The sequence below is a fragment of the Engystomops pustulosus genome, chromosome 10, assembly GCF_040894005.1.
Source record: "Engystomops pustulosus chromosome 10, aEngPut4.maternal, whole genome shotgun sequence".
Taxonomy (NCBI): Eukaryota; Metazoa; Chordata; class Amphibia; order Anura; family Leptodactylidae; genus Engystomops; species Engystomops pustulosus.
The window spans coordinates 102098565-102124828 of record NC_092420.1 but is presented as its reverse complement, the minus strand read 5'-3'; the positions used below and the strand labels follow the sequence as shown (position 1 = coordinate 102124828).

General features: G+C 46.9%; 1 protein-coding gene across 4 annotated transcripts in view; it reads right to left on the bottom strand.

Moving 5' to 3' along the window:
* The window catches only part of ST6GALNAC3 (ST6 N-acetylgalactosaminide alpha-2,6-sialyltransferase 3), a 247921-nt gene that overhangs the window by 186285 nt on the left and 35372 nt on the right, over positions 1-26264 (bottom strand). For 3 of the 4 annotated variants that reach the window (XM_072126955.1, XM_072126958.1, XM_072126956.1), the window contains exon 2: positions 2645-2842. In XM_072126955.1, the coding sequence (XP_071983056.1) occupies positions 2645-2842 (198 nt within the window). Of the gene's footprint in view, positions 1-344; positions 513-2644; positions 2843-26264 lie in introns of those variants that run through there. The other variant, XM_072126957.1, reaches the window with a different exon arrangement.

The window sequence follows — 26264 nt, the reverse complement described above, 5'->3', positions numbered from 1 at the left end:
ATGCTGGGGTGCGGGAGAGAAGCAGAGAGGAGCTTGTAGGAGGATCACATGTAAGAGCCCGGATCTAACATTGCGTCTGTGGGGCACTTCTGGCCAGGTCTCACCTGGTGTAGCCTAGACCCCTTTAGGTGCAGGCACAGGGCAGGAGCACCCCACATGGTCCCCTCCCCTGCTGAGCGCAGCCCCTTCACACCTCCAGACCCACTGCCCGTGGCATAATGTGGGAAATAGCTGCAATTTATGGGCAAGTCCAAGGCCTGATAATTGTGGCCCAAAGTCTGTGACCCGGTGCTGAAAATCGTGTAAAATTGTATATAGGCGTCCGTTGTAACATGGGTCCATACCGTGGGAAATCCTCTGGTTCCTATGAAGCTCCTCTGAGAAGGTGTTGAATATTTTTGGTGAGATTCCTAAATCCACAGATGGCGTCTCCTGAATCTCGCCCCATGTCAGAGCGTTTGGCATCAGCGGAGGCGACCATCAGCGCGTCACGCCGCGTCTTACCGTATCCGAGGGGCAGAGCGGCTGCTTTCCTGTAAGGGAGCTGGCGACATACAGATCCTAATCCTTCATTGTGGGCGGGGGAGGGGGGGGGATGATTTGGCTTCGGTTTTGCTGATGTCTTTTGATATCTGCCAACCGAGCGCAGAAAACAAAGGGGGAAATTATCCCGGATTGTGCACCGGAGAATAAGCGTATGAGCCGCCATTCAGACGCAGAGCAGGGAATTACATCTATTCCAGGGAGGGGGTGGTGCCGGGATGCCCCCCACCTGTGCACTAGCTATAGCACCTGGATACAGCACCGGGTTACAGCGCTTGACTACAGCACCTGGCTACAGCACCAGGCTACAGCACCAGGCTACAGTGACAGGATACAGAACCAGGATACAGCGCTTGACTACAGCACCTGGCTACAGCACCAGGCTACAGCGCCTGACTACAGCACCAGGATACAGCGCCAGGCTACAGCGCCTGACTACAGCACCAGGCTACAGTGCCTGACTACAGCGCCAGGCTACAGCACCAGGCTACAGCGCCTGACTACAGTACCAGGCTACAGCGCCTGACTACAGCGCCAGGCTACAGCGCCTGACTACAGCACCAGGCTACAGCGCCTGACTACAGCACCAGGCTACAGCGCCTGACTACAGCACCAGGCTACAGCGCCTGACTACAGCACCAGGCTACAGCGCCTGACTACAGCACCAGGCTACAGCGCCTGACTACAGCGCCAGGCTACAGCACCAGGCTACAGCGCCTGACTACAGTACCAGGCTACAGCGCCTGACTACAGCGCCAGGCTACAGCGCCTGACTACAGCGCCAGGCTACAGCGCCTGACTACAGCACCAGGCTACAGCGCCTGACTACAGCACCAGGCTACAGCGCCTGACTACAGCACCAGGCTACAGCGCCTGACTACAGTACCAGGCTACAGCGCCTGACTACAGCACCAGGCTACAGCGCCTGACTACAGCACCAGGCTACAGCGCCAGGCTACAGTACCAGGCTACAGCACCAGGCCGGACCTGTCATTGAAAATAGCTGGAGGCCAACTCCCTCTCGATAGATGTGGCCGGTGCCGGGGTGTGGAGTTTGAGTCATATATTGGCGCATCATGTGGTAGCGAATGATAACCCCCCCCCCCATAAGTTCAGAGGGAATTCCTGTAGCCTGGCAATTTGCACCCTTTTTTGGAGCTATTCTGCTCTGTGGTTTATCTATGGGCGGATTCCCTATAGATAAATCCTGAGGTTATTGCAAATATTTGGTGGAATTTCTGAAATTTGTGCAACTTAAGATGCAGCCAAGACAAAACAGTTGATTACGCCTGGAGGGGACTGGGGTGTAATTACACATCTTCTTGGGACTTTCTAGACATCGGAGCATATTATTCTAAGTGCCTCAGCGTATGATCGTGTACCTGCCCCACGGCCGGACGTTTCAGGGGAGGCCATAATATCCTATAGGGGACGGATGCTTCTATATCAGTGACGGCAAACCTTTTAGACACCGAGTGCCCAAACTACAACCAAAACCCACATATTTTTCGCAAAGTGCCAATTTAACAATTAAAGCGGTAACTTATGACTCCCTGCTCTGTCACAGGTATATACTGTATAGGCCCCTGAGGACACCAATACAGTAGAAAGAAGGAGTAGAAGTTTGGATTATCATTGTAGCTTCCTTCTGGGGTCCTGGGCTGCCTGGGACTGCAAGAGGTCTTGAGTCCTGTCTGACGATTTCTGCGCTGGGGAGATGGCGTGGGTGCCCATAGAGAGGGCTCTGAGTGCCACCCTGGCACCCGTGCCATAGGTTCGCCACCACTGTTCTATATGGCTTCCATCCACGGCCTCCACTGGCGGAGAAACACCCAGAACATCCCCCTCTGTGGTAAGGATAGGTCAGGAGTCCGGCAATGTAACCTTACATAGGAGGGCAAAAAACTAATGTGAGCCTTGTGGTCATCGCTAGATCATTGTAGGTAGGTAATTACTTGTATCCAATGAAGTGGGGGTCACTTACTGGAATACACCACAATAATAAGATCCATCCAGGTGGTGGCGGGTGTCATGTATAAGGTAAGTCCTGCACCAGATACTAGATTATAACAGGTTGTAGAGATTATTGTTATCATGTTACCTCATGTGTCTTAATGTTGATGTATCCGTCATGATACGTGAGGGAGCGATGGTGCCAGGTAACCGGAGCCGGGGCGCACTGGGCGTTTGTCTGTCCAAAACAGGAGAGGAGCTTCAGGAAACTGACTTCATTGATGAGTCGGAGGATGACCAGGAACAGGAAGACGGACACGGAGCCGACGGCCAGCACCGGGATCCTCTGAAACATAGAACACAAAGGTAACTTATACACAAGGCGCCAAATCCGGCAATCTATTGTATATGTTACTTATTCTTCATGGGAAGCAAAACTTGTCAGCTCCTGGTTATGAGGTGTCTGTAACATGTGCTTCTACTAAGGACTTTAATAGGCTGTGACCCTTGGGGGGAACTTAAGGTGGTGCCATTGCACGAAGGCCCCATATGACTTTATAACTGTGGGGCCTTGTGCAGAATTTGCATTGGGGCCCAATACCAGTCACTATGACTATGAGGTCTCTGTACGGTCTTGTATATAGCCAGTAGTGACACAACCCATCGAGATCTGGAATGGTAACACCCAGTTGTCTATTAAAGTAATATGTAGAAAGAAGAACAGAAGAACATCACAGGGCAGATGCTCCAAAACGAATATTTCATGAGAAATGTGAGTAAAACATAAAACAGATGAGCCGTCGGGCCGTACAATCTGCCCAGCGTGACGCCAATCCGCTCCAACCTCCGCTCCCGCACAATCTCACTCCTCGGACGCTTTCTCTATTCTCAAAAATGTATCTGTCACTAAAACTACAAAAAAAAAGTTCTACACAATTATGTTAAAAGCTTTCTTCATGTCAGACACAAGAGAAATTAGGTGTAATAGCTTTCCTCTCTCCCAGAACTTCCCGGGGTTGGCTCTAGCGCCGGTGCCCCTCTCCGCTTTGATGTCTGCATTCCTCGTCTCTCATCACTTATCATTACTTTTCCATTATCACTGATTACTTTAAAGTTACAAAGAAAACTCTTAAAGGGAAAAAAAGGGAAAGCTGTAGGGGGTTTGTTCTTAACCAAAATTATTCTGACTGTGGCTAAACCGAGCAGCGAAGTCCCAGGGTCTAATGGTTCTTCAACCTCACATGGAGGAATGGACTTCCCCGCAGGATTCTCAAAATGTGCTACCAAAATAATCAAACTATGTAAATATGGGGGCATATTTATCACGCAGCACTTGAGATTATTTGCCGTAATCCGCCACCTTCACGCCAGTGGGGGATGAAGGGGGGGGGGCGGGCACAGCAAGCCGGGAGGGGGGGGGGGCGCAGCCAGCCGGGAGTGGGCCGGTGCGGGGCGTTTCTGACGCCGACTTTTCGTATAATGTAGAATAAACGCTGCGCAGCCGGCTGCCCCAATACATCAAGAGGCTTCCGTCTCCCAATGTATGCCGCTGCGAACATACACGAGTGCCAGCGTATGATAAATATGCCCCGTGGTCTTTCCTGATTCTCAAGTTGTAGTACTCAATGGGGCTCATTTACTAAGGGCTCCGCGGCCGCACTTTCGTCAGGTTTCCCGAATTTTTCCATTTTGCACGCCGAATTCCGCTGGGATTTTGGCGCACGCGATCGGATTGCGACGGCTTTCACGCGACAGAAATGGGGGGGCGCGGCCTTTGGACAACCCGACGGATTCGGAAAAACCACTGAATTTAAAAAACTAAATGTGTCGCAAGATCAATCACTTACATGCACCGGGAAGAAGAAGATGAACTCCAGCGGACCTCGGCGCAGCAGCGACACCTGCTGGATAACGGGCGCATGGACCTTAGTGAATCCCGACAGAACCCAAATCCTTGTCAGACAACGCACCGCAGGATCGCGACTGGACCGGGTAAGTAGATGAGCCCCATTGTATCCACAGCTAACCCCCACAATGTTCTTTCCCATTGAGATTCTCAAGTTCTAGAACTCAAGTCAAACCGTTAAACCCTCCAAGGATTTTCGCTTGTTCCCACTTGGTTTCTCGAGCCGCGGCCATCGAACAAGTCGGTCCATTGAATCTCACATGAAACAAATGTTTCAGAACAAATTGGAGACGCATCATGGAGACGCATCATGGAGTATTGATGGTGGGCAAGAAACTAGAACTAAAATAAATCAAATTGAGAACCTTGTCAAAGAACAAGGAACAAAGCCTAGAAGAAGACAATGGTCACCAGAAGACAGGATGAAAGAAAGTTCCTAAATTCCTGGTACCAAAGTGAAGGCACCAAGAATAGATAATACTTGGAGCCAGGACACCAATCAGGGTCATTTGGTTGAGGTTGAGGTTCGGAAGCCAAAACATGGGTCAATGTCTCAGACTGAACTTCAATGTTTGGATGGAAGATCAGGAGAATTACGGTAAAAAGACACAAGCCTTTGTCTAAGGGGTTTTCCTATTAATGTCTTAATTGTGGGGGTCCAACTACTAAGACCACCAAGCAACTGGCCGAACAGACCGCAAGCAGCAGTCTATCTTCTCCACCGATTTCGATGGGACTTCCAGCATGGCTCACTGGACAAACTGATGCTGGAAGTCTGTAACACAGGGGGGCTTGACACCAATTGTGGGGGGTCCTGGCAGTCAGAAGTCCGTCCCCCCCCCGACCTCTGGAACAGACATTTATATCCAATGGGGCATATGTGAAAGATGAAGTCGAAAACATAAGAGCACTTCAGTGATGACCAGTTGTTCCATTCCGTAGAGACTGCATGGAGTGGCAGAGCGCACGCGCAAACTCCTTAACGTCAGAGGGATAATCTAGACTATCACCCCATCGACAGGACGGGTGACAAGTATCTGACCTATGATGAGGCCCCCACCATCACCAGAATACATATATAGTATATATAGAGCTCAGATACTTCTCCCCTACCCTGCGGATGGAGAGGATAGACGATCCCTTTAATGAAGTCACACATAACATAGTGCTAAGGCATGGAGAGATACTAAATAACCCGAGGACTATGAGAAGAAGCCGCGGCGCAGCAGAAGACAGAGGTGCGCCATGACCTATAAAGCAGAATCCACTAAATCACTGCGTCTCACCATCATTTCCAGCCGATGATGACTTACTGTTTCCTACTGTAGAATTTCAAGTACAAAGCCAAGAACTCCGGAGACTTCAGTCGATAGACTGCGCGCGCTATGATTGATTCCTGCCTCGTGGACATTTATAGCGCTAGTAAATATTTCTGGACAAGACGAGTTTCTATACACAAGACCCTTACGACAGCGGGAGGAGAAATTCTCCCATCCACGGGAGCTCATAACCTTATTATACTATTATTATATCATTAGTATAAATGGATGGACTACATCGGCATCATTCCTGACCAAAGCCCCATCATAGGACACACATAAGGGAGTCATGGGGATAGGTTCAATTTTACCTCCACCTGCAGGGCTGCTGGGAATTATCCAGGACATAACAATCCCAGCACCCGACCTATGACAACTGGGACTGGATACCGCAGCTTGTGGAGTCCTGGACTGACCCCTCTCAGCAGGTCTCAGGGTCCAAGTAATTGCTTTGCCCTACAATTTAATGTTAGGGAACCTATCAAGTTGTTTTGGAACACTGTGGGGTCATTTACTAAGGGCCCGAATCACGTTTTTCCGTCGGGTTACCCGAATATTACCGTTTTGCGCCGATGTTCCCTGAATTGCCCCGCACGTGATCGGATTGTGTCGCATCGGCGCTGGCATGCACGCAACGGAAATCAGGGGCATGGCCATAAGAAAACCTGACGGATTCGGAAAAAACGTAAAAAAGTGTCACTTGACACGCACTTACCTGCACCCAGCATAGCTTGGTGAACTTCAGTGAACTCCGATGGACTTCAGCGCAGCCACCTGGTGGACATCGGGCGCACTACCTTAGTGAATTGCCGGAAGACCCGAATCCTCCGCAGAGAACGCGCCGCTGGATTGCAACAGGACCGGGTAAGTAAATCTGCCCCTGTATTTTAGTGACTTTTTGGCCGCATTGGGTTATTTGTGCAATTTTTTAACTTTTTTTACGACTTTTCCCCGCAGTGCGCTGGAGGTCGCCGTGTTGCAGAAATTTTGGTTTGTGCCTAATTTTTCTTTGCATTTCTCCAGCTTCTAGATGTTTGCGCCTGATTTAACAATGATTTGCGCAAATAAGTGTGTGAAAACACTCCAGTCCTAACAATGCGTGGGAAAGACAATGGTCAGAGCTGGACAAACATTTGCACCTAAAAAGTCTCAAAAAAACCTGCATTCAACAAACAGCTAAAAATACTAAGAGAAATGTGGTGCAGAAAAGCGTAAAGAGAGCACAAAGAAAGGAAAAAGAAGGATAAATGACCCCCAATGATTTCCTTACCCCATCCTTGAAAATATTTACACACCTCCCAGAATCCTCCAGTGGAGCATCAATGGCTATGAGTCTCCACACACCTGCAAGGCAGCCTTATGGCTAAGGAGAATTCTTATTCTCTGACTCTGGATTTCATCATTTTTGATGGTCAATTTCCTTTAAAGCAAATCTACCACCATGATAAAGAATCGTAAACCAAGCACTGACATCCTGGTGAGTGCTTCCTCTGGCAGGTTCTGCCTTTCTTTTAGCTTGTTTTTACAATAAAAATGATTCACAAATTATGCTCAGGGGCTCCAGACTATTGGTGTGAATGGAGCTTGGAGCACCGAAGGCTCATCTGCATAATTAAAACCTCTTTATCTTAAAAAGGACGGCATATGAAGCTACAAGAAAAGCAGATCCTGCCAGAGGGGGCACACACCAGTCTGTCAGTGTGCTTGGTTTACAATCCTTCATCCTGGTGGTAGATTTCCTTTAAGGGGGAAGAAAGTAAGAAGAAAATAATGTGGAGATTTAACACAAATTGTAGACCTGAAGACAGGCTGTGATTTAGCAGCACTTCCCTGCGCAGTGGCAGGGAGTGGGCGGTGCCAGGCTGTGTAGTGGAAGGGCATGGGGCGTTCCTAACCCAATGTGGCACATTTACTTACCTGGTCCATTCGCGATCCACCGGTGCGTTCTCTGTGGAGGATTCGGGTCTTCCGGTGATTCACTAAGGTCGTGCGCCCGATGTCCACCAGGTGTCGCTGCTGCGATGAAGTCCGTCGGAGTTTGCTGGAGTTCACCATCCGTTGCTGGGTGAAGGTAAGTGCGTGTCGAGCGACACATTTTTTAAAAAAAAATTTGGCGCTTTTTCCGAATCCGTCGGGTTTTCTGGCGGCCACGCCCCCGATTTCCGTTGCGTGCATGCCGGCGCCGATGCGCCACAATCCGATCGCATGCGCCAAAAACCCGGGGCAATTCAGGGAAAATCGGAGCAAAACGGTGATATTCCGGTAACCTGACGGAAAAACGCGATTTGGGCCCTTAGTAAATGACCCCCATTGTCTGCACACGGCCTATGACCTGCACCTGGTTAGGATCAGGGTCAGACCTGGCGGCAGGAAACCATCTCCAGTCTCCTGATAGATCCGGCAGGTGCCGAGAGGCGGTGGCACCACCAAATATATTATAAATATATAAAAACAAAACTTCTCCTCCAGGAGGAGGCCCCTTCCTCAGGATTCGGGATGTAGACGTTGTTTAACCCTGCGAATAATATTAATGAGTATTGATTGTCTCCGGAAGAAAAGTATCATTCACTCGGCGTCTAATGAGCGTTTTTATGAAACCGTTGTGAAGGATTTGTGCCAAATCCTCGGTATCCCATGAACGGTAAATAGTCTGCGCTAAATATTTATGCGGCTTTTTATGTTTATGTACATAAAACGAAATGGGAAAACCGACAAATATTTGTATGCAAATGACAGAAACGAGACTCATTAGTCGCGGGGTCATTTCCCATCGCACTTCTGCCGGATGATATTACCCGTGGCTGGAAACGCGCCGGCTGTGCGAATCATAAAATAGGGGGAAGTATCGTCCTTTGTACAGGAGGAGGACTGAGCGCTGTGTGCGGCACTCGCTGCGTCTGCGAGGAGATACGCAGAGTTACAGTGAATGGAAGCCGAGCAGAATGACAAATTCTGGAGGGCATCACCGCAACAGATGGCGAGAAAAATGAGTCCCAGTTGTTCCCGATCTATGAGCATCATAAAGAGAAGAAAAAAAAGTACATCTATGTAAAGAACGGTAAATCTTAGAAAATTCCTTCCTTCTAGAAGCAATCTGTCACTGCTCACACTATGGATCACTGTACTGCATGTACTTACTCCACTAATAAACCCGTCATCATAGGCTCTCTTAAAGGGATTGTACAGCCTCCCCAAGCGCTATAGTCTGCTGGCAGCAGGTTGCAGAGAAATGCTCTGTGATTTATTATTTCTTCCTATTATGTGGTTTATAAGAAATTCCCTTTATAATCCATATGCTAATGAGGCCTCTGGGCGAGACCTCGGCCCCCTAGGCACTGCCATTCCTGCCTGGATTACTATCCTCTCTAACTGTGTAGAGGGAGATGTGTCACTGGACGCAGAGGGAAGTGATTTAGGCAGGAACAGCTGCACCAACTGCCTCATTGGAATACAGAATAAATTGGGAATATGTTGGGGAGACATAATTAAGGTATGGTGCAAATCACTGTGCATTTTTGGTTCACATGCTGCCGACAGATTTTAATGCTTGTAGGAGACGGTAAACTCCATTTACAGGAAACCTACCATGTGATGTGATGCATTGTGAAGCAAACATACCCTGAGAATGCTGTAGCTTCACTGATGCAGAAACATATCTTGTTTAATCCCTGTGCTCAGTGATTTTGCGGAAAAAATAATTATGGAATTATGATAATGAAGCTCTGTGGCTTCTGTGCCTAGGCTAGGAACTTTTCTTTTCACATTCTATACCAGAGGATGATGTAATCGCTGTGTTGTGCCTGAAGGCAGAATAATCAAATGCTGCACCAACGCCCAGCTGCTGTGTATGAGTGATACAGCTCAGGTTGATTAGTCCTGTCTTGGCTTTTCAGAAAGCTTCTATATAATGTGTGTAAGGTAGATCCAGCTTTACCAAGGTCCTGACTTTTATGATTGTTTTTTCAGCAAAACCACTGCGCACAGGAATTAAACAAGATATGTTTCTGCATCAGTGTAGCTACAGCCTTGTCAAGGTATGTTTGGCTCTTAATGCACAAAATCAAATGGTAGATTTTCTTTAAATGGTAACTCTAGTCACAATTATTGCTAGAGGGAACCTGTCAGCAGATTTCAGAATGTCGTTTTTAGGTATTTTTGCTGAAGAGAGGTGTAATTAAACTTTTGTGTATGTTGTTAGTAGCAGCAGGACTGTGAAAATCAATTCATGTTCCAAAACTATTCTGTGCGCTTGTTCTCACACTGCTACCAGATACCAGATATTACTGCAATTAGTTATAAACCTCAAACCTGTTCAGAACCTGTGCACCCCCATGAAAATCAGGACCTTTGGCAACCCAAATTTAGGTCCTTTCAAACCTGGCCATGGAATTACATAGGAATGTTTGGGATTGTCGCACTATATGGATACAGTTGCCATGTATTTGGGTTCAACTTGTTTGACTCCATAAAAAAATGGTCCCTTTCGGTTCTCTTTGGGCTAGAGGATCATGTGACCCGTGGCAGGTCAATCCGGTGACATCACAGGGGGATATGTCTTAAAAAGTTTTCCTATCCCCCCCCCCCCCACACACACACCTCTACAGCACAAATTATCCTTGAAAACAGAACCATATGGATCAGATATAAAACCTTCATATCCACATCGGGTGCGAGTTTTCGGTGCCGTGTAGACGCAGAGCGCCAGAAAATCATTATTTCATAAGAAAAAAAGTGCCAAAAGAGTCAATGCAAACAATGTGGGGAGTACATTTTAGCTGCGAGCAAATACGATAATGTGATTTTCGCACAATAGGCCCGAGCCGCCGCGCCGCGCTGCAGACGAATCACTGAACATTTCCAAATTATCTCCAAACCGCACAATACAAATGCAAATGATTCACTAGAATCGCCAGTGTCAGTGAGACCGGGGATTTTGTGGTGTTATTGCGGTCACGTGTCTTATCCTAAAATGAACCCTCGTCTCCCAGTAGCCCCCGACACCGCGATGACAGCCCCCGACTAATTATAAACGGGTGCAGCACAAGACAAATCACTTAGCGGCGGTTCTGTGGGATCGCACACGTGTTAATACAACATACAAGGAACGCGTCTCGTGTCCCTCCCTCCTGGCGACAAGCTCCGCGCCGTGACTGCCAAAAACGCTGGAAAGTCCCGCTATTAACCCCTCATCTGCACAGAAACAGAACCGATCCAATAATCCAACATCCAGTACTCTGGACCGCCTGATTGTACGGAATTTTACAATCTACGCAGCAAATGTGTGAAAGGACTCATAAAAAACTGAGCAGTAACCAATGAGGTTTCTGATTTCATTTTCCCACAGGGCTTTCTCACATGAAAGACACCATCTGATTGGTTGCTATGGGCTAATGCTGTTGTACATAGTAATCACCTTCATATTTCAATCAGACTAAATATTGGGGAACGAACCCGATGGCTTTCTGGGTTTATGGCATTTGTGGGATAACCCGCAGCTTGGCGCTGGATCTACATGAATTATGTTGAGACGCATGCAGGGAGCTTATGTAACATCCCCTCCGAGGGCCACAGCATGCGGGGGCAGCAAAAGCCACAACCTGGAGGGGCTCTCTGTAGAGAAAGGAGAGGCCGCACGTGTCATGGAAGCCTTGGGTTTTGGTGTAGGCCTCTTCAGAAGCATGAAGAGGGGCAGGCTGTGTGAGTAAAAGCTCTTCCTGGGGCACCCAGGTGCCTTATTTCCCAGCGGCTGTTATGTGGGAGGCTTGTGATGTTAGCGGCAGGTAAGGGACACACAGAGTGAAGAGAAGATCTTAAACAACTCATGGTTCCTATTATTATCGGGCTTCAAACAGCAACAAAACAGCAGACTGGTTATAACCCCTTCCTTTGAGGCTAGCAGGGCTGTAGAATGGCTGGCTGTAGGTGATAATGACCGCAGTTGGCCTCCCATGAAGCCAGATGGTCTCTGCTGCATTAGCAGCACAACAGTAATTTCTGTGGTAGCAGCACACAGAGATCACAAAAACCAAGCCCATCTCAGTAGTGATGTGTCGCTTGCGAATACAATCGGTTAAAAGTGGTGTGGAATTGGGTGATTGACTGGCCTGCGCCTGGGACCTCACGGCTCCTTACTGCAGAGATACAGGGACTCCATAATAATAATACCTACAAAATATGACATCTGATGGAGAATGGTGGAAACTTTATCACTACTGGATTTCATATTAGAGACTGGTGTACAACCGTGATATAATCCAGGCCCTATGTCTGTATGTCCTGTAAAGTGGCAGGACTTGGGGAGCCACTTTGGGGCTTCCATATGGGGATAGAGGTTTAAACTTCCCCTGAAAAGGAGACTACAAATGTATAGTCATATGCATAAGATCTCTGACATAATTTAAAGGGATTGTCCAAAGTTTGACTGACTGGTGGGGGTTTGACCATAGGGACCCATATGATCATAGGAATGGGGGTCCTATGGCAGGCAAATGATGGAGCAACGGGTCACTTTTACTACAGAACAGATCCATATTTGTAAATGACAGAACTTAGTGAAGCTCTGGCTTACAGACACCGAGAGGCATTTAAAGGGAGTGTTCCAGGTCCAAAATGTTTAATAAATTAATAATAGTGATGTGTGGGGACTTTAACAGGAGCAGAACCTTTTGGCCCACAAACTAATAAGGCAATGCAGAGAAAAATCATCTTTTCATGGATATGCAAATTAGGCTGCAAGTGCTAGGGAGGCGGATCCGGACCCTTTATTTAGCATCCTGTTATAGATCGGGAATGTCATTTCTACTTACAGAGTGTCTCTTGCTCTGGAGGACCAGACATCCATGAATTACACAGACAGACATTTATTTAATTGGAAATGTGCAATACCTAATTTGTCCTCCGGGGGTAGAGAAACTGCACCGTTGCTGCTGGGCTCCTCTATAGATCACAGGTGATTGATGGTGGTCAAAGCAGCAAGATAATATCCTGTGCTAAGCTTAGAACCCGTCCAGAACTCGGACATGGACCCTTACAAGGCAACAGGGACTGGAAATAAAATAACCTTATCATATAAATTAGTATATTGTATAGAGGAATTGATGAACCGGAGCCTCACTATAAGTAATTAATTTAATTCCTTTATTTATATAGTGCACACAGATTACTCAGGGCTACACAGAGCTGCCAATTCATTTAAAGGGGTCCTCCACCATGACATATTCCCAGTGCGGTCATAGCCTTTACGGGACATGGCGCTGGTTCTGTGACGTTATTACATTGTCGTTGTCAGGCAGAGATATGGTCACAGTTTTGCATGCAGTTATACTCCATAATGAACATTTCTAGTTTTATTAGTCCAGTGGTCTCCACCCAGGGTCTCTCCGGCTGTCCTGGCATGCTGGGAGTTGTAGTATTATAACAGCCGGAGAGCCGCTGATGTGAATGCTGGGAGTTGTAGTATTATAACAGCCGGAGAGCCGCTGATGTGACACGCTGGGAGTTGTAGTATTATAACAGCCGGAGAGCCGCTGATGTGACACGCTGGGAGTTGTAGTATTATAACAGCCGGAGAGCCGCTGATGTGACACGCTGGGAGTTGTAGTATTATAACAGCCGGAGAGCCGCTGATGTGACATGCTGGGAGTTGTAGTATTACAACAGCCGGAGAGCCGCTGATGTGAATGCTGGGAGTTGTAGTATTATAACAGAGCCGCTGGTGTCAGACGCCGTATCAGTGCAGCATAAGACATTCACATACAGTAGTAATAACCCCGTTATACTGATGCATCCCTCATGCGGATCTATTATATGTAGATATTGCATAGAATTTTCTGGGTTTTAGGACAAAACAATATAATCGTAAGATCTTTTACAATTCAACAAAACCGGAGTAACATAAATATACAGTTTAGATTTACTGTGGTTTATTGCCGCCATCTTTGATGTGGCCTTAAAGGCATCTTCCATAATGTTTACTGATCCCCATCATTTGTTTCTGGCGGCAACTCCTCCTATTTTCCCTCACAGGCCTTGCTGTCCACAGCAGCCAATGACTGTGCAGCTCTCATTACATAGGAGCAGTCTGAGGAGTGAAAGCTGGGCTCTGATTGGTTGCTTTGGACAACAATGATTGTTTTCCAGTTTGGAGACACGATGGCCGCCATTTTACAATGAAATATACAAGATTTGTGTAAAAAATGTGATAAATTTGAGCAAAAAAGTATGATTTTTTTCAGCACAGAGATTACAGATGACAAGATGAGTTGGTGTATTCTCCAAAGAGTTATATAGTTTTGGTCAAATTTACACTGGAACAAATCTATTCCTACTCATATTAGTTATAGAGGTCAAACAATAATCAAAGTAATAAATTTACCTCAGATTATTTTTCTAATTGTTACAGGTCAGAAATGTACAGTATGTGTTGTGTATTATACATTTACTGTAGGTCCTCACAGTGACGCGACCTGAAGCTGTGGGGCCCCAGAGCAAAGTGTGTACGAGGTCCCAATTATAATGTATTGTTTATAGTACCAGTCTACTCAGGGCGCGTTCACATGTTCAGTTTTTCAGATGCAGTTTTTGAAGCCAAAAGCAGGAGTGGATCATAATGGGTGAGATCACTGAGAGAAGCTGCGTCTCCTCTTTTTCACTTCACTCCTGGCTTGGACATCAAAAACTGCATCTGAAAAACTGAACGTGTGAACGCACCCTCATATAGGGAAGGTACAGCATATGGGCGCCCCCGGCCTCTAGGCCCCGGTTGTGACCACACCCTCTACTCCCAATCAAGTTAAGCCCCTGGATCTTCATATACACACTAAGGCCCCTTCCACACTTGCGTTGCAGATCACGTCAGAGTTTGATCAGGGGGCGATCAGAGTTTGGTCAGTGAAAAACGCACATTTTGCATCAGAGTTCAATCAGTTTTCAGTCAGTTTTTCACGCGCGTTTTCAATGCAATTTCAATGCATTTTTCACGCGCAGAAAATACGCGTGAAATGGACTCAGGACTGAGCTCTATCTTTTCTATGGCAATTGATGCGTGAAAAACGCATTGCACTTGCCTGTGTCTCAGAGTGTGTCTGTCTCGTTTTTGATGCGTCTCCACAGACTTGTATGGTGTGTTTTTTAACGACTTGCATGAGTAGAGCATGTTGAGATTTAACGCGCGTGTGTGTGCGTGAAAAAAAATGCAAGTCTGCAAAGACCCATTGGTTACAATCGGTCAGAGTGCAATGCAAGTTCTGCGCGTCAAAAGCACGCGCAGAAAACGCAAGTGTGAAAGGGGCCTAAGGCTACATTCACATGGCCGTATGAAAACATCCGTATCCGTACCGTTTTTTTACGGGCTACATACGGCCACATTCATTTCAATGGACAATACGTCCAACCATTTATATTGCCGTTTTTGACACTGTAGCGTACCGTACCGTATACTGGCCGTATAAAAATATAGAGCATGTCCTATTTTCTCCCGTATTTCAGTCCTGTATGCCCTAGAAGTCTATGGGGATGTATAAAATACGGGTTACATACGTGCTGCATACGGATGAAAAACGTCATGTAAATACGGGCTCATACGGACCGTAAATAAGGGACTGGAGAAATCATATGGCCGTGTGAATGTAGCCTAAGGCTGGTGGCACGCGTGGCGTTTTGAACCTGTTTTTGGTCCGTTTTTAAGCAGTCCGTTAAAAAACGCATCAGTTTTTTAAAGATTTGACAGAATTATCTTAATGAGGATAATTTAAAAATCGGACAAAAACGGTTAAAAAGACTGCTTAAAAATTGCCAAAAACGGTATCAAAACACCACGTGTGCCGCCGGCCTAAGGGCCAGTTGACATTACGGATTATATAACTGAGGGTCAAGAGAGGAGGCAGCCGCTAGTTATGTGCCTTATATCCCGTGTAAAATCTGGACAGAGACCACTCGAAATATCAGTTAAGCTTTACACTTTTTGTCAAGCTTTGACAAGCATTTTGGTTTGTTCAAAGTCTACCAAGCACAGCGCCATACAGTGTACAGTGGTCATACTTGGTACTGCGCCTCGATCACATTCATGCTCAAATAGATCTCAAAAAGGAAGGAAGTGACACGCCGGAATCGGCTGTTAGAAAACATTAGTGTAGGTGGTTAATAATAAATGAAAAGGCCCAGAATCCCCCTTTAATAGGGAGGCCTTCAATGTGATCCGATCAGCGCCATTGTGTTCTGAAGTGAGGTCATTGTCAGGAGACGCTTCCCTTAATCACATTTCCTTTTTTATCTCTCCTCAAGTGAAATGATCTATATCTTTATTAATGTAATAGTATCTCCATCTCGTTGCTTAATTGTCTGTAATCTGCCAAATTTAACGTTCGGTAAAACATAATATCCCAGTATTACTGTCACCCACCTGACCCGAAAATCTTCCCGTATCTCTTAAAAAATCCTTCCCGCGACATTAATTACTAAATGGGCCGCGTGCGCACTTCCTGGTCTACGAGAAGCGGGGTAATTTTTTTAATTAGCACCCAAAGCCGCTCATTCCAAAGTTCATTAGGAAAATAAAAATAAAGCTTGTTTTGAATGGCGGATTTGCCGAGCAGCGAGACTCCTGACGGAGGAAAACCAATTAGCAAAGAACAGCCGGTAATAGACATGTGAAAGGGTAATGTGTCACGGGAAGGAGCAGAGCTGTCACAAGACTCCTCAAGTCGGAATCGTTTCAATAATTGGCGATAAAGTGCACATGCATCTGTTATATGGCGATAAACTTTTTATATCACGCCTGGAATTTATCTCGGGTCTTAACGATCCAACCAGTCTCGTCTGTTCTCTTCCCATTAACTCCCGATATGTTCCATCAGCCACAAAAAAGTCTCGAGAACTTCCAAAGTCTTCACACTAGATATCCCGTTCTCCATATAAACACTCCAGTCCTCCATAACAAGATGGCAACCTTCCACACCAGAACTCCGACTCTCCAAACCACAAGTCCCGCTCTCCAAAAGAGCAGCCCCGCTCTCCAAAACAATAATCCGGCGCTGCTAATGAGAAGTCCAATCCTCCACACCAGAAGGGCGACTCTCCATATCAACAATCCGGCCGTCCATAACAGAACTCCCGCGCTCCAAGCCAACATCCCGGCCGTCCACATGAGAAGACCGGCCGTCCATAACAAGAGTCCAGCTCTCCAGACCAACAAAACCGCACTCCACACCAGCAAGATGATGCTCCACATCAGCAACCCAGCACTCCACAAGAGCTCCTCCAAGTCGTGCACCTCACTAACATCTTGAGGGACGGGTGAAGGCACATTCTAAAACACACACAAAAAGAAGACAACACTGAGTCATTAGCGAGAACCACAACTAAAATAGTAAAAATACGTTTTTCAAGCATGCCAACGACTCTGTACACTTTGCTAACCCCTATGTAGTGTTAGGTTATATACAGAGGTAGCAGAGCTGGTTACGCCGTGCAGCTCTTTTGGACTGTAAGATTTGTCCAAAAAATAAAAGATTTATAAAAATCTCTGGAACCTATGGCTCGCGAGCTAGATGTGGCTCCTTTGTGGCTGCACCTGGCCCGGGAGCCATAGGTTCTTGGATAAAAAGCAATTGGTGCTGTTTCTCTTGTCACCTAAGCAACGAGGCGGGCTCCTATAGAGCACAGGAGCGACGAGGACCCGGCGGAAGGGATTGCAGATAGGTAAGTGTTCATTTTTTAACTTAACTTACTTAAGACTACTTTTTTTTGCTCTGACTACTATCTACTGGGGCCATGTGCTGTGGCTACCTATCAAATGGGGGCATGTGTTATGGCTACCTATCTACTGGGGGCATGTGGTGTTGCACCCAATCTACTGGGGGAGCATATGCTACGGCTACCTATCAACAGAGGGCATGTGTGTGGCTACCTATCAAATGGGGGCATGTGTGTGGTTACCTATCTACTGGGGGGCATGTGTTATGGCTACCTATCTACTGGGGGCATGTGTGTGGCTACCTATCAAATGGGGGCATGTGTGTGGTTACCTATCTACTGGGGGGCATGTGTTATGGCTACCTATCTACTGGGGGCATGTGTGTGGCTACCTATCAAATGGGGGCATGTGTGTGGTTACCTATCTACTGTGGGACATGTGCTATGGCTACTATCTACTGGGGGGGATGTGCTGGGGCACCCAATCTACTGGGGATATGTGAATATTGTACGGCTCTCACAGAATTACATTTTAAAATATATGGTGTTTGTTAGTCTCTCAGCCAAAATGGTTCCCGAGCCCTGAATTAAGGGATACCAGCCGTCTGCCCGTCACCAATCAGAACAAAATAGAGCTGACAACCCTGATGTTACTTAGCAAGATGATCGGACCCTCCCCGATAACCTCGTTTCCCCCACAAGATGGGAGATACAGGACAGGGGTTGGTACAAGTGATGCCGGCTTTGTGTAAGCACCTTTATAGGCTTTCCAGACACATCAGTCATTTTTCATTTTAGAGAAAATTCTGATTTTCGAGTTATGCAAATTAGCTTCCTGGTGCACAAGGGGAGGGGCCTAGTTTGCTGGTCCACCCTTTTTTTCCTTTGTACACTGTCTTCCTAGGTGGGATGTAGATGTGGGTGCTGGTTACTTTATAAAAAGAAAACGGTGCATAAAATGGCCCTAAACAAATCACTGGACTTGTGAACAGCCGCACCCATTTTAAAGGGATGTTCCTGGCAAAAAGGGGCAGGGCTTAAATCATCTATGTATTGTAGGTGCCATATTCTCACTCCCAATGTATCACCACATTTTAATTAGAAATCCGTCGCACATATAATATACACCCAGCCTATAGCATTAAAGGGACAAATGATTCTCTTAAATCTGGATGGATATTGGACGCGTCCCTTAATCTCTCCTGAAATCCCCAGCGCTTCATCCGTCAGTCAGAGGGAGAAGATTTACTGCCTGCAGTTAAAAATTAATTCTCGACTCTCGATTTCCGGGGCTGAGCGCCGCAGGTTTCATTTGTGTCTGTTATTTACTGGCGAGATTTACCGAAACGTAAATCTCCGTCCTGCCAATAACAGAAGGCGGGATGGATGCGCCGCCGACGTGAGGGGCTTCTCATCCACATCGAGACCAGGCTATAAGAAAGATGGTGGATTCACTATTGGAGTCCGGATCCAGGAGACGCTGATAATATCCAGGAGCAGCGGATACATGGGATAAAGACACTACAGAAACTACAAAAAAATCGGATGATGGTGGCGCTAGTATGATGCCAGGGACACTTACCCCTAGATCCAGGCACCAGGACTATGGGATCTTATTATATCTGTTATCCATGGTCTCCTGCCTTCTTAAATCAAATTAGCTAATGAGGCAGGAGCACTCTGTGGGGTGTTACCAGAGCCCCTCTGTGCAGTAGCTGCACACTGTCTCCCCCTCCTCCCTCAACAATTCCCCCTCCGTCTGCCTGATGTAATCTTATACAGTGGGAGGGGGGAAGTGCTTCTGCATACTGTAACAGCCTGTGAAGCGACAGCACGGAGGGGCTCTGGTAATGCCCTCAGGGGTCATTATCATGCTTGATTTTGATGGTACCTGTACCTATGTGCTGTTCTCCAGGTGTAATCCATTTTTGCGAATCTGTAGGAAAACGGAAGGCTAAGAAATGATGTCGCTGATTATCCCAACCTCTTGGAGGGTCACATGATCTATAAACTGGTCCGTGAATGTGCCATCTGTATTTCTCCCATCCACTCCAGTCACATCTATGGGACTCCCCATGCATTGCCGATAGGGACCTCAGTCCTTGCTTTCATTAGTGCGACCCCCAGTTGTCGACTCTTTTGTCTTATCTATAGGATTAGGAGGAAAACCTCTTTAAAGTCACAAGATATCACCACATTAGACTACCAACTCCCCAGGGTAGGGCATGACATGTCCATTCTAGGATTCCCTCTCTCATGTGAAATCTCACCCATTTACCTATAAGAAATCTCCTCCAAAGTCATATGCAAATGCGGAGAGATGAGTCAAGTTTAGTGGTCACTTGAGACGTCTCTATCTGCACTAGGACCATCACATGCTTCTGGTGTCATATTAAAGATAAGAATCTCAGGATTGTGGTTCTGTGAGCTACAGGACGAGAGATAAACAACAAAAGACGGGAACTGAATTTTTATCCGCAGTTCACATTTCCCACTATGCCTTTAATTGTCTGTATCTCCGGTTCTGTAGCTCACAGAACCACAAACCTGATGTGACCTGAAAGAAGAGAATCTTTAATATGACACCAAGAGCGGCTTTGTGCTATAGACCTGAAGATAGGGGCATCTGATGGCAAAACTCGCCCTCCAGCCTCTAAAAGTGACTCATCTCAGCTCATTTGCATATGAATCTGACACAAGGGCGATAAATAAGTCCTTGGGATCTGCCGCCGCTCAAGACCCGGGTGACGATTACGGATCAGCAATACAATCATTGCCCAGCGCTGCGTCGGGGAGGATAATCGACCGTCACGACATTCAGCTCCTCATTTCCTTAATTTTGCGATGTCTTAAAGGCGACATTTCGCCGCAGCCTTAAACAATGCGGCGCAGATTAAAAGGGATGATTTATCTGACTGAAATTTGACCGTCTTCAATTTTCTGCAGGCATATTTTCACTTGCGTCTCCCGGTTATCTCCGCGCAGACGCTGGCGTTATAGATTAAAATTGTATTTCTCCGCAACAGGAATAAATTGAAGTGGAATGAAAAAATAAACATAATATGTGTGTGCACAGGCGCCAATTATGGGGGGGACTGAATTAAAGGAACAGTCTAGCGTCATCTATATGTCCCTGAATGTACTACAAGATCCCTGGCCATTTAAAGGGGAATTTTCAGCATCTCCACTAATCTCAGGCTTGTGCTCCCTTTAATAGGCTCCGCTCCACTGATTTCAGGGAAGTTGTCATTTTTTCTCTAGTCCTCCCCGTTCCTGTGCAATCAGTCAAGTCAATTTTGACACCGCATAAGCCAATCAGACTCTCTGCTATCAGGTGGGAGGGGCCAGGCTGGACGATTTAGCAGAGCAGGGGCTACAGAAAAAATTCCAACTGCAGCGGAATCGGTGAAGCAGCAGCTATTAAAGGATTCAAAGAGTTGGAGATTGTTAAACATCCCCTTTAAGACTATGCTGACAAAAGATCATAGGGTTCCTGGTTATTTAGCTGGAAATGCTGGATTATCAGAGGCCTCATAGATGGAGCACACTAGGTGGACCCCGGAGACGGTAAGTATTTTATAGCTTGACTACGACATATACTGTAGACTAGTAGTTTCTCCAGACAGGAGCACTTCCTTCCTCCCACCATATGAGGAGGGGGAAATGCTGAGTGAGTAGGGGGAAGTTGAGACAGTGTAATAGCCTGTGAAGCTGAAGCATGGAGGGGCTCTGGTAACAGCCTCAGCAGAATTATAAAAGTTGATATTAGTATTGAACCTGGGCCTTCATGTACACTGGACCTTTAATGGGGCTTTCATGTACACTGAACCTTTAATGGGGCTTTCATGTACACTGAACCTTTAATGGGGCTTTCATGTACACTGAACCTTTATTGGGGCTATCATGTACACTGGACCTTTAATGGGGCTTTCATGTACACTGAACCTTTATTGGGGCTTTCATGTACACTGGACCTTTATTGGGGCCTTCATGTACACTGAACCTTTATTGGGGCTTTCATGTACACTGAACCTTTAATGGGGCCTTCATGTACACTGAACCTTTAATGGGGCTTTCATGTACACTGAACCTTTAATGGGGCCTTCATGTACACTGAACCTTTAATGGGGCTTTCATGTACACTGAACCTTTAATGGGGCTTTCATGTACACTGAACCTTTAATAGGGGCTTTCATGTACACTGAACCTTTAATAGGGGCTTTCATGTACACTGAACCTTTAATGGGGCTTTCATGTACACTGAACCTTTAATGGGGCCTTCATGTACACTGAACCTTTAATGGGGCCTTCATGTACACTGAACCTTTAATAGGGGCTTTCATGTACACTGAACCTTTAATGGGGGCTTTCATGTACACTGAACCTTTAATGGGGCCTTCATGTACACTAGACCTTTAATGGGGCTTTCATGTACACTGGACCTTTATTGGGGCTTTCATGTACACTGGACCTTTAATGGGGGCACCGGAGAAGCGGCGTTCGCCTGGGCCACGGGCTCTTTTATAGCGTCCTGTTATTTCGGAGCAGACGGAGTGACCTACTTTCCCCTCGGTAATAAATCTGAGATGGGAAGTGACGAGGTCTCTCCTGATTCGTGGCTCGGCGCGATTCCTCCAGATCTGCACGATGCGCCCGCCATGAATATACCGAGGAGATATCAATGAGAACTCCACCACATCTACACTGGAAGAGAAACTATAGCGAAGGCGAGGATCAATGTGTCAGGTGGGAGGAGCCAAAGCCTCATTGACCAGATGGCCACTGGCTGCTTAACTAACATTACATGAAGTCACAGTGAGAGTGACTATGAGAAAGATAAAAAATCTTCCTTCTCTACTTACTTTGGCACTTATCCTCCTCCCTCTTAATCTGCGAGTCTATGGAGGAGGAGCAGTGAGTCAGTGAGTACCGGTAGGTTTCTACCACCAGCCAAGAGATTGCTGCAAATGTAAAGGGAACCTGTCCGGAAAGGTCACCCACACAAAGTGACCAAACGCCTGCGAGCTGCTATTATCCAGCAGGACGACTATCCCTATATTGTTCCTCCCCATGCCTGTAAAGTTACAGACAGAGCCGGGTTCTCATCGCGTTTTTTGCATCCGCCTAACGGACATGTTCTTGACAGCAAAAAACGGATCTAAACGTGCGCTGTGGTGATTTCATTAATGTCTATGGACATGACGGATTCCTTTTTTTTGGGGTTGAGAAAATTGTGGGCTGCGTCTTCCATGTCTCTTTTTAAAAACGTATGTCTCTTTTTTAACATTGGTGCCTAAGGATGACGTATGCGCCAAGTGTTCAAAAAACATGACGCCCAGCCGCGCCTCCAGCTCCTTCCCCCTGCCTCAGGAATGAGAGAGACGCTGGCCGAGTGTAACTGACTGAGGGAGGGGGAGACGAGGGAGCTGATTTCTCTTCATCACGTCTCTCTCATTCCTGAGGGAAGGGGGAATGATGTAGCGGAGCGGAGTTCCCCGGGCTGAAGAGAAATCCCCACATTGGGGTACATCGTGCACCAGCTGTACATCGCTCCCCCCCCCACACACACACACACTACGATGCTCCCCATATAGTGCGAGGCTCCAGCCACGTCCGACCGGCCACAGAATTAAATCAAAACCCAGAAAAGGAAGAACTTGCATCAGGAATTGCAACTTTTTAATGTGTTTTTTACAGCAGAAAACCGGCATAGAAGCCAAGATACTTACCCCCCACCCGAGTACTGTAATACTGGCACCCCTGTACTGTAATACTAGCACCCCAGTACTGTAATACTGGCACCCCTGTACTGTAATACTAGCACCCCAGTACTGTAATACTAGCACCCCAGTACTGTAATACTGGCACCCCTGTACTGTAATACTGGCACCCCTGTAGTGTAATACTGGCACCCCTGTACTGTAATACTGGCACCCCTGTACTGTAATACCAGCACCCCAGTACTGTAATACTGGCACCCCTGTACTGTAATACTGGCACCCCTGTAGTGTAATACTGGCACCCCTGTACTGTAATACTGGCACCCCTGTACTGTAATACTGGTACCCCTGTACTGTAATACTAGCACCCCTGTACTGTAATACTAGCACCCCTGTAGTGTAATACTGGTACCCCTGTACTGTAATACTGGTACCCCTGTACTGTAATACTGGCACCCCTGTAGTGTAATACTGGAACCCCTGTACTGTAATACTGGCACCCCTGTACTGTAATACTGGTACCCCTGTACTGTAATACTAGCACCCCTGTACTGTAATACTGGCACCCCTGTACTGTAATACTAGCACCCCTGTACTGTAATACTGGCACCCCTGTACTGTAATACTGGCACCCCTGTACTGTAATACTGGCACCCCTGTACTGTAATACTGGCACCCCTGTACTGTAATACTGGCACCCCTGTACTGTAATACTAGCACCCCTGTACTGTAATACTGGCACCCCTGTACTGTAATACTGGCACCCCTGTACTGTAATACTGGCACCCCTGTACTGTAATACTAGCACCCCTGTACTGTAATACTAGCACCCCTGTAGTGTAATACTGGTACCCCTGTACTGTAATACTGGCACCCCTGTACTGTAATACTGGCACCCCTGTACTGTAATACTAGCACCCCTGTACTGTAATACTGGCACCCCTGTACTGTAATACTGGCACCCCTGTACTGTAATACTAGCACCCCTGTACTGTAATACTAGCACCCCTGTAGTGTAATACTGGTACCCCTGTACTGTAATACTGGCACCCCTGTACTGTAATACTAGCACCCCTGTAGTGTAATACTGGCACCCCTGTACTGTAATACTGGCACCCCTGTAGTGTAATACTGGTACCCCTGTACTGTAATACTGGCACCCCTGTAGTGTAATACTGGCACCCCTGTAGTGTAATACTGGCACCCCTGTACTGTAATACTGGTACCCCTGTACTGTAATACTGGTACCCCTGTACTGTAATACTAGCACCCCTGTAGTGTAATACTGGCACCCCTGTAGTGTAATACTGGCACCCCTGTAGTGTAATACTGGTACCCCTGTACTGTAATACTGGCACCCCTGTAGTGTAATACTGGCACCCCTGTAGTGTAATACTGGCACCCCTGTACTGTAATACTGGCACCCCTGTAGTGTAATACTGGTACCCCTGTACTGTAATACTGGTACCCCTGTACTGTAATACTGGCACCCCTGTACTGTAATAGTGGCACCCCTGTAGTGTAATACTGGCACCCCTGTAGTGTAATACTGGCACCCCTGTAGTGTAATACTGGTACCCCTGTACTGTAATACTGGCACCCCTGTAGTGTAATACTGGCACCCCTGTACTGTAATACTGGTACCCCTGTACTGTAATACTGGTACCCCTGTACTGTAATACTGGCACCCCTGTAGTGTAATACTGGCACCCCTGTACTGTAATACTGGTACCCCTGTACTGTAATACTGGTACCCCTGTAGTGTAATACTGGTACCCCTGTACTGTAATACTGGCACCCCTATAGTGTAATACTGGCACCCCTGTACTGTAATACTGGCACCCCTGTACTGTAATACTAGCACCCCTATAGTGTAATACTGGCACCCCTGTACTGTAATACTGGTACCCCTGTACTGTAATACTGGCACCCCTATAGTGTAATACTGGCACCCCTGTACTGTAATACTGGTACCCCTGTACTGTAATACTGGCACCCCTGTACTGTAATACTGGCACCCCTGTAGTGTAATACTGGTACCCCTGTACTGTAATACTGGCACCCCTGTACTGTAATACTGGCACCCCTGTACTGTAATACTAGCACCCCTGTACTGTAATACTAGCACCCCTGTAGTGTAATACTGGCACCCCTGTACTGTAATACTGGCACCCCTGTACTGTAATACTGGCACCCCTGTAGTGTAATACTGGCACCCCTGTACTGTAATACTGGCACCCCTGTAGTGTAATACTGGCACCCCTGTACTGTAATACTGGCACCCCTGTACTGTAATACTGGCACCCCTGTAGTGTAATACTGGCACCCCTGTAGTGTAATACTGGCACCCCTGTACTGTAATACTGGCACCCCTGTAGTGTAATACTGGCACCCCTATAGTGTAATACTGGTACCCCTGTAGTGTAATACTGGCACCCCTATAGTGTAATACTGGCACCCCTGTAGTGTAATACTGGCACCCCTGTACTGTAATACTGGCACCCCTGTAGTGTAATACTGGTACCCCTGTAGTGTAATACTGGCACCCCTGTAGTGTAATACTGGTACCCCTGTACTGTAATACTGGCACCCCTGTACTGTAATACTGGCACCCCTGTAGTGTAATACTGGCACCCCTGTAGTGTAATACTAGCACCCCTGTACTGTAATACTGGCACCCCTGTACTGTAATACTGGCACCCCTGTAGTGTAATACTGGTACCCCTGTACTGTAATACTGGCACCCCTGTAGTGTAATACTGGCACCCCTGTAGTGTAATACTAGCACCCCTGTAGTGTAATACTAGCACCCCTGTACTGTAATACTGGCACCCCTGTAGTGTAATACTGGTACCCCTGTACTGTAATACTGGCACCCCTGTAGTGTAATACTGGCACCCCTGTACTGTAATACTAGCACCCCTGTAGTGTAATACTGGCACCCCTGTACTGTAATACTGGCACCCCTGTAGTGTAATACTGGCACCCCTGTACTGTAATACTGGCACCCCTGTAGTGTAATACTGGCACCCCTGTAGTGTAATACTGGCACCCCTGTACTGTAATACTGGTACCCCTGTACTGTAATACTAGCACCCCTGTAGTGTAATACTGGCACCCCTGTAGTGTAAT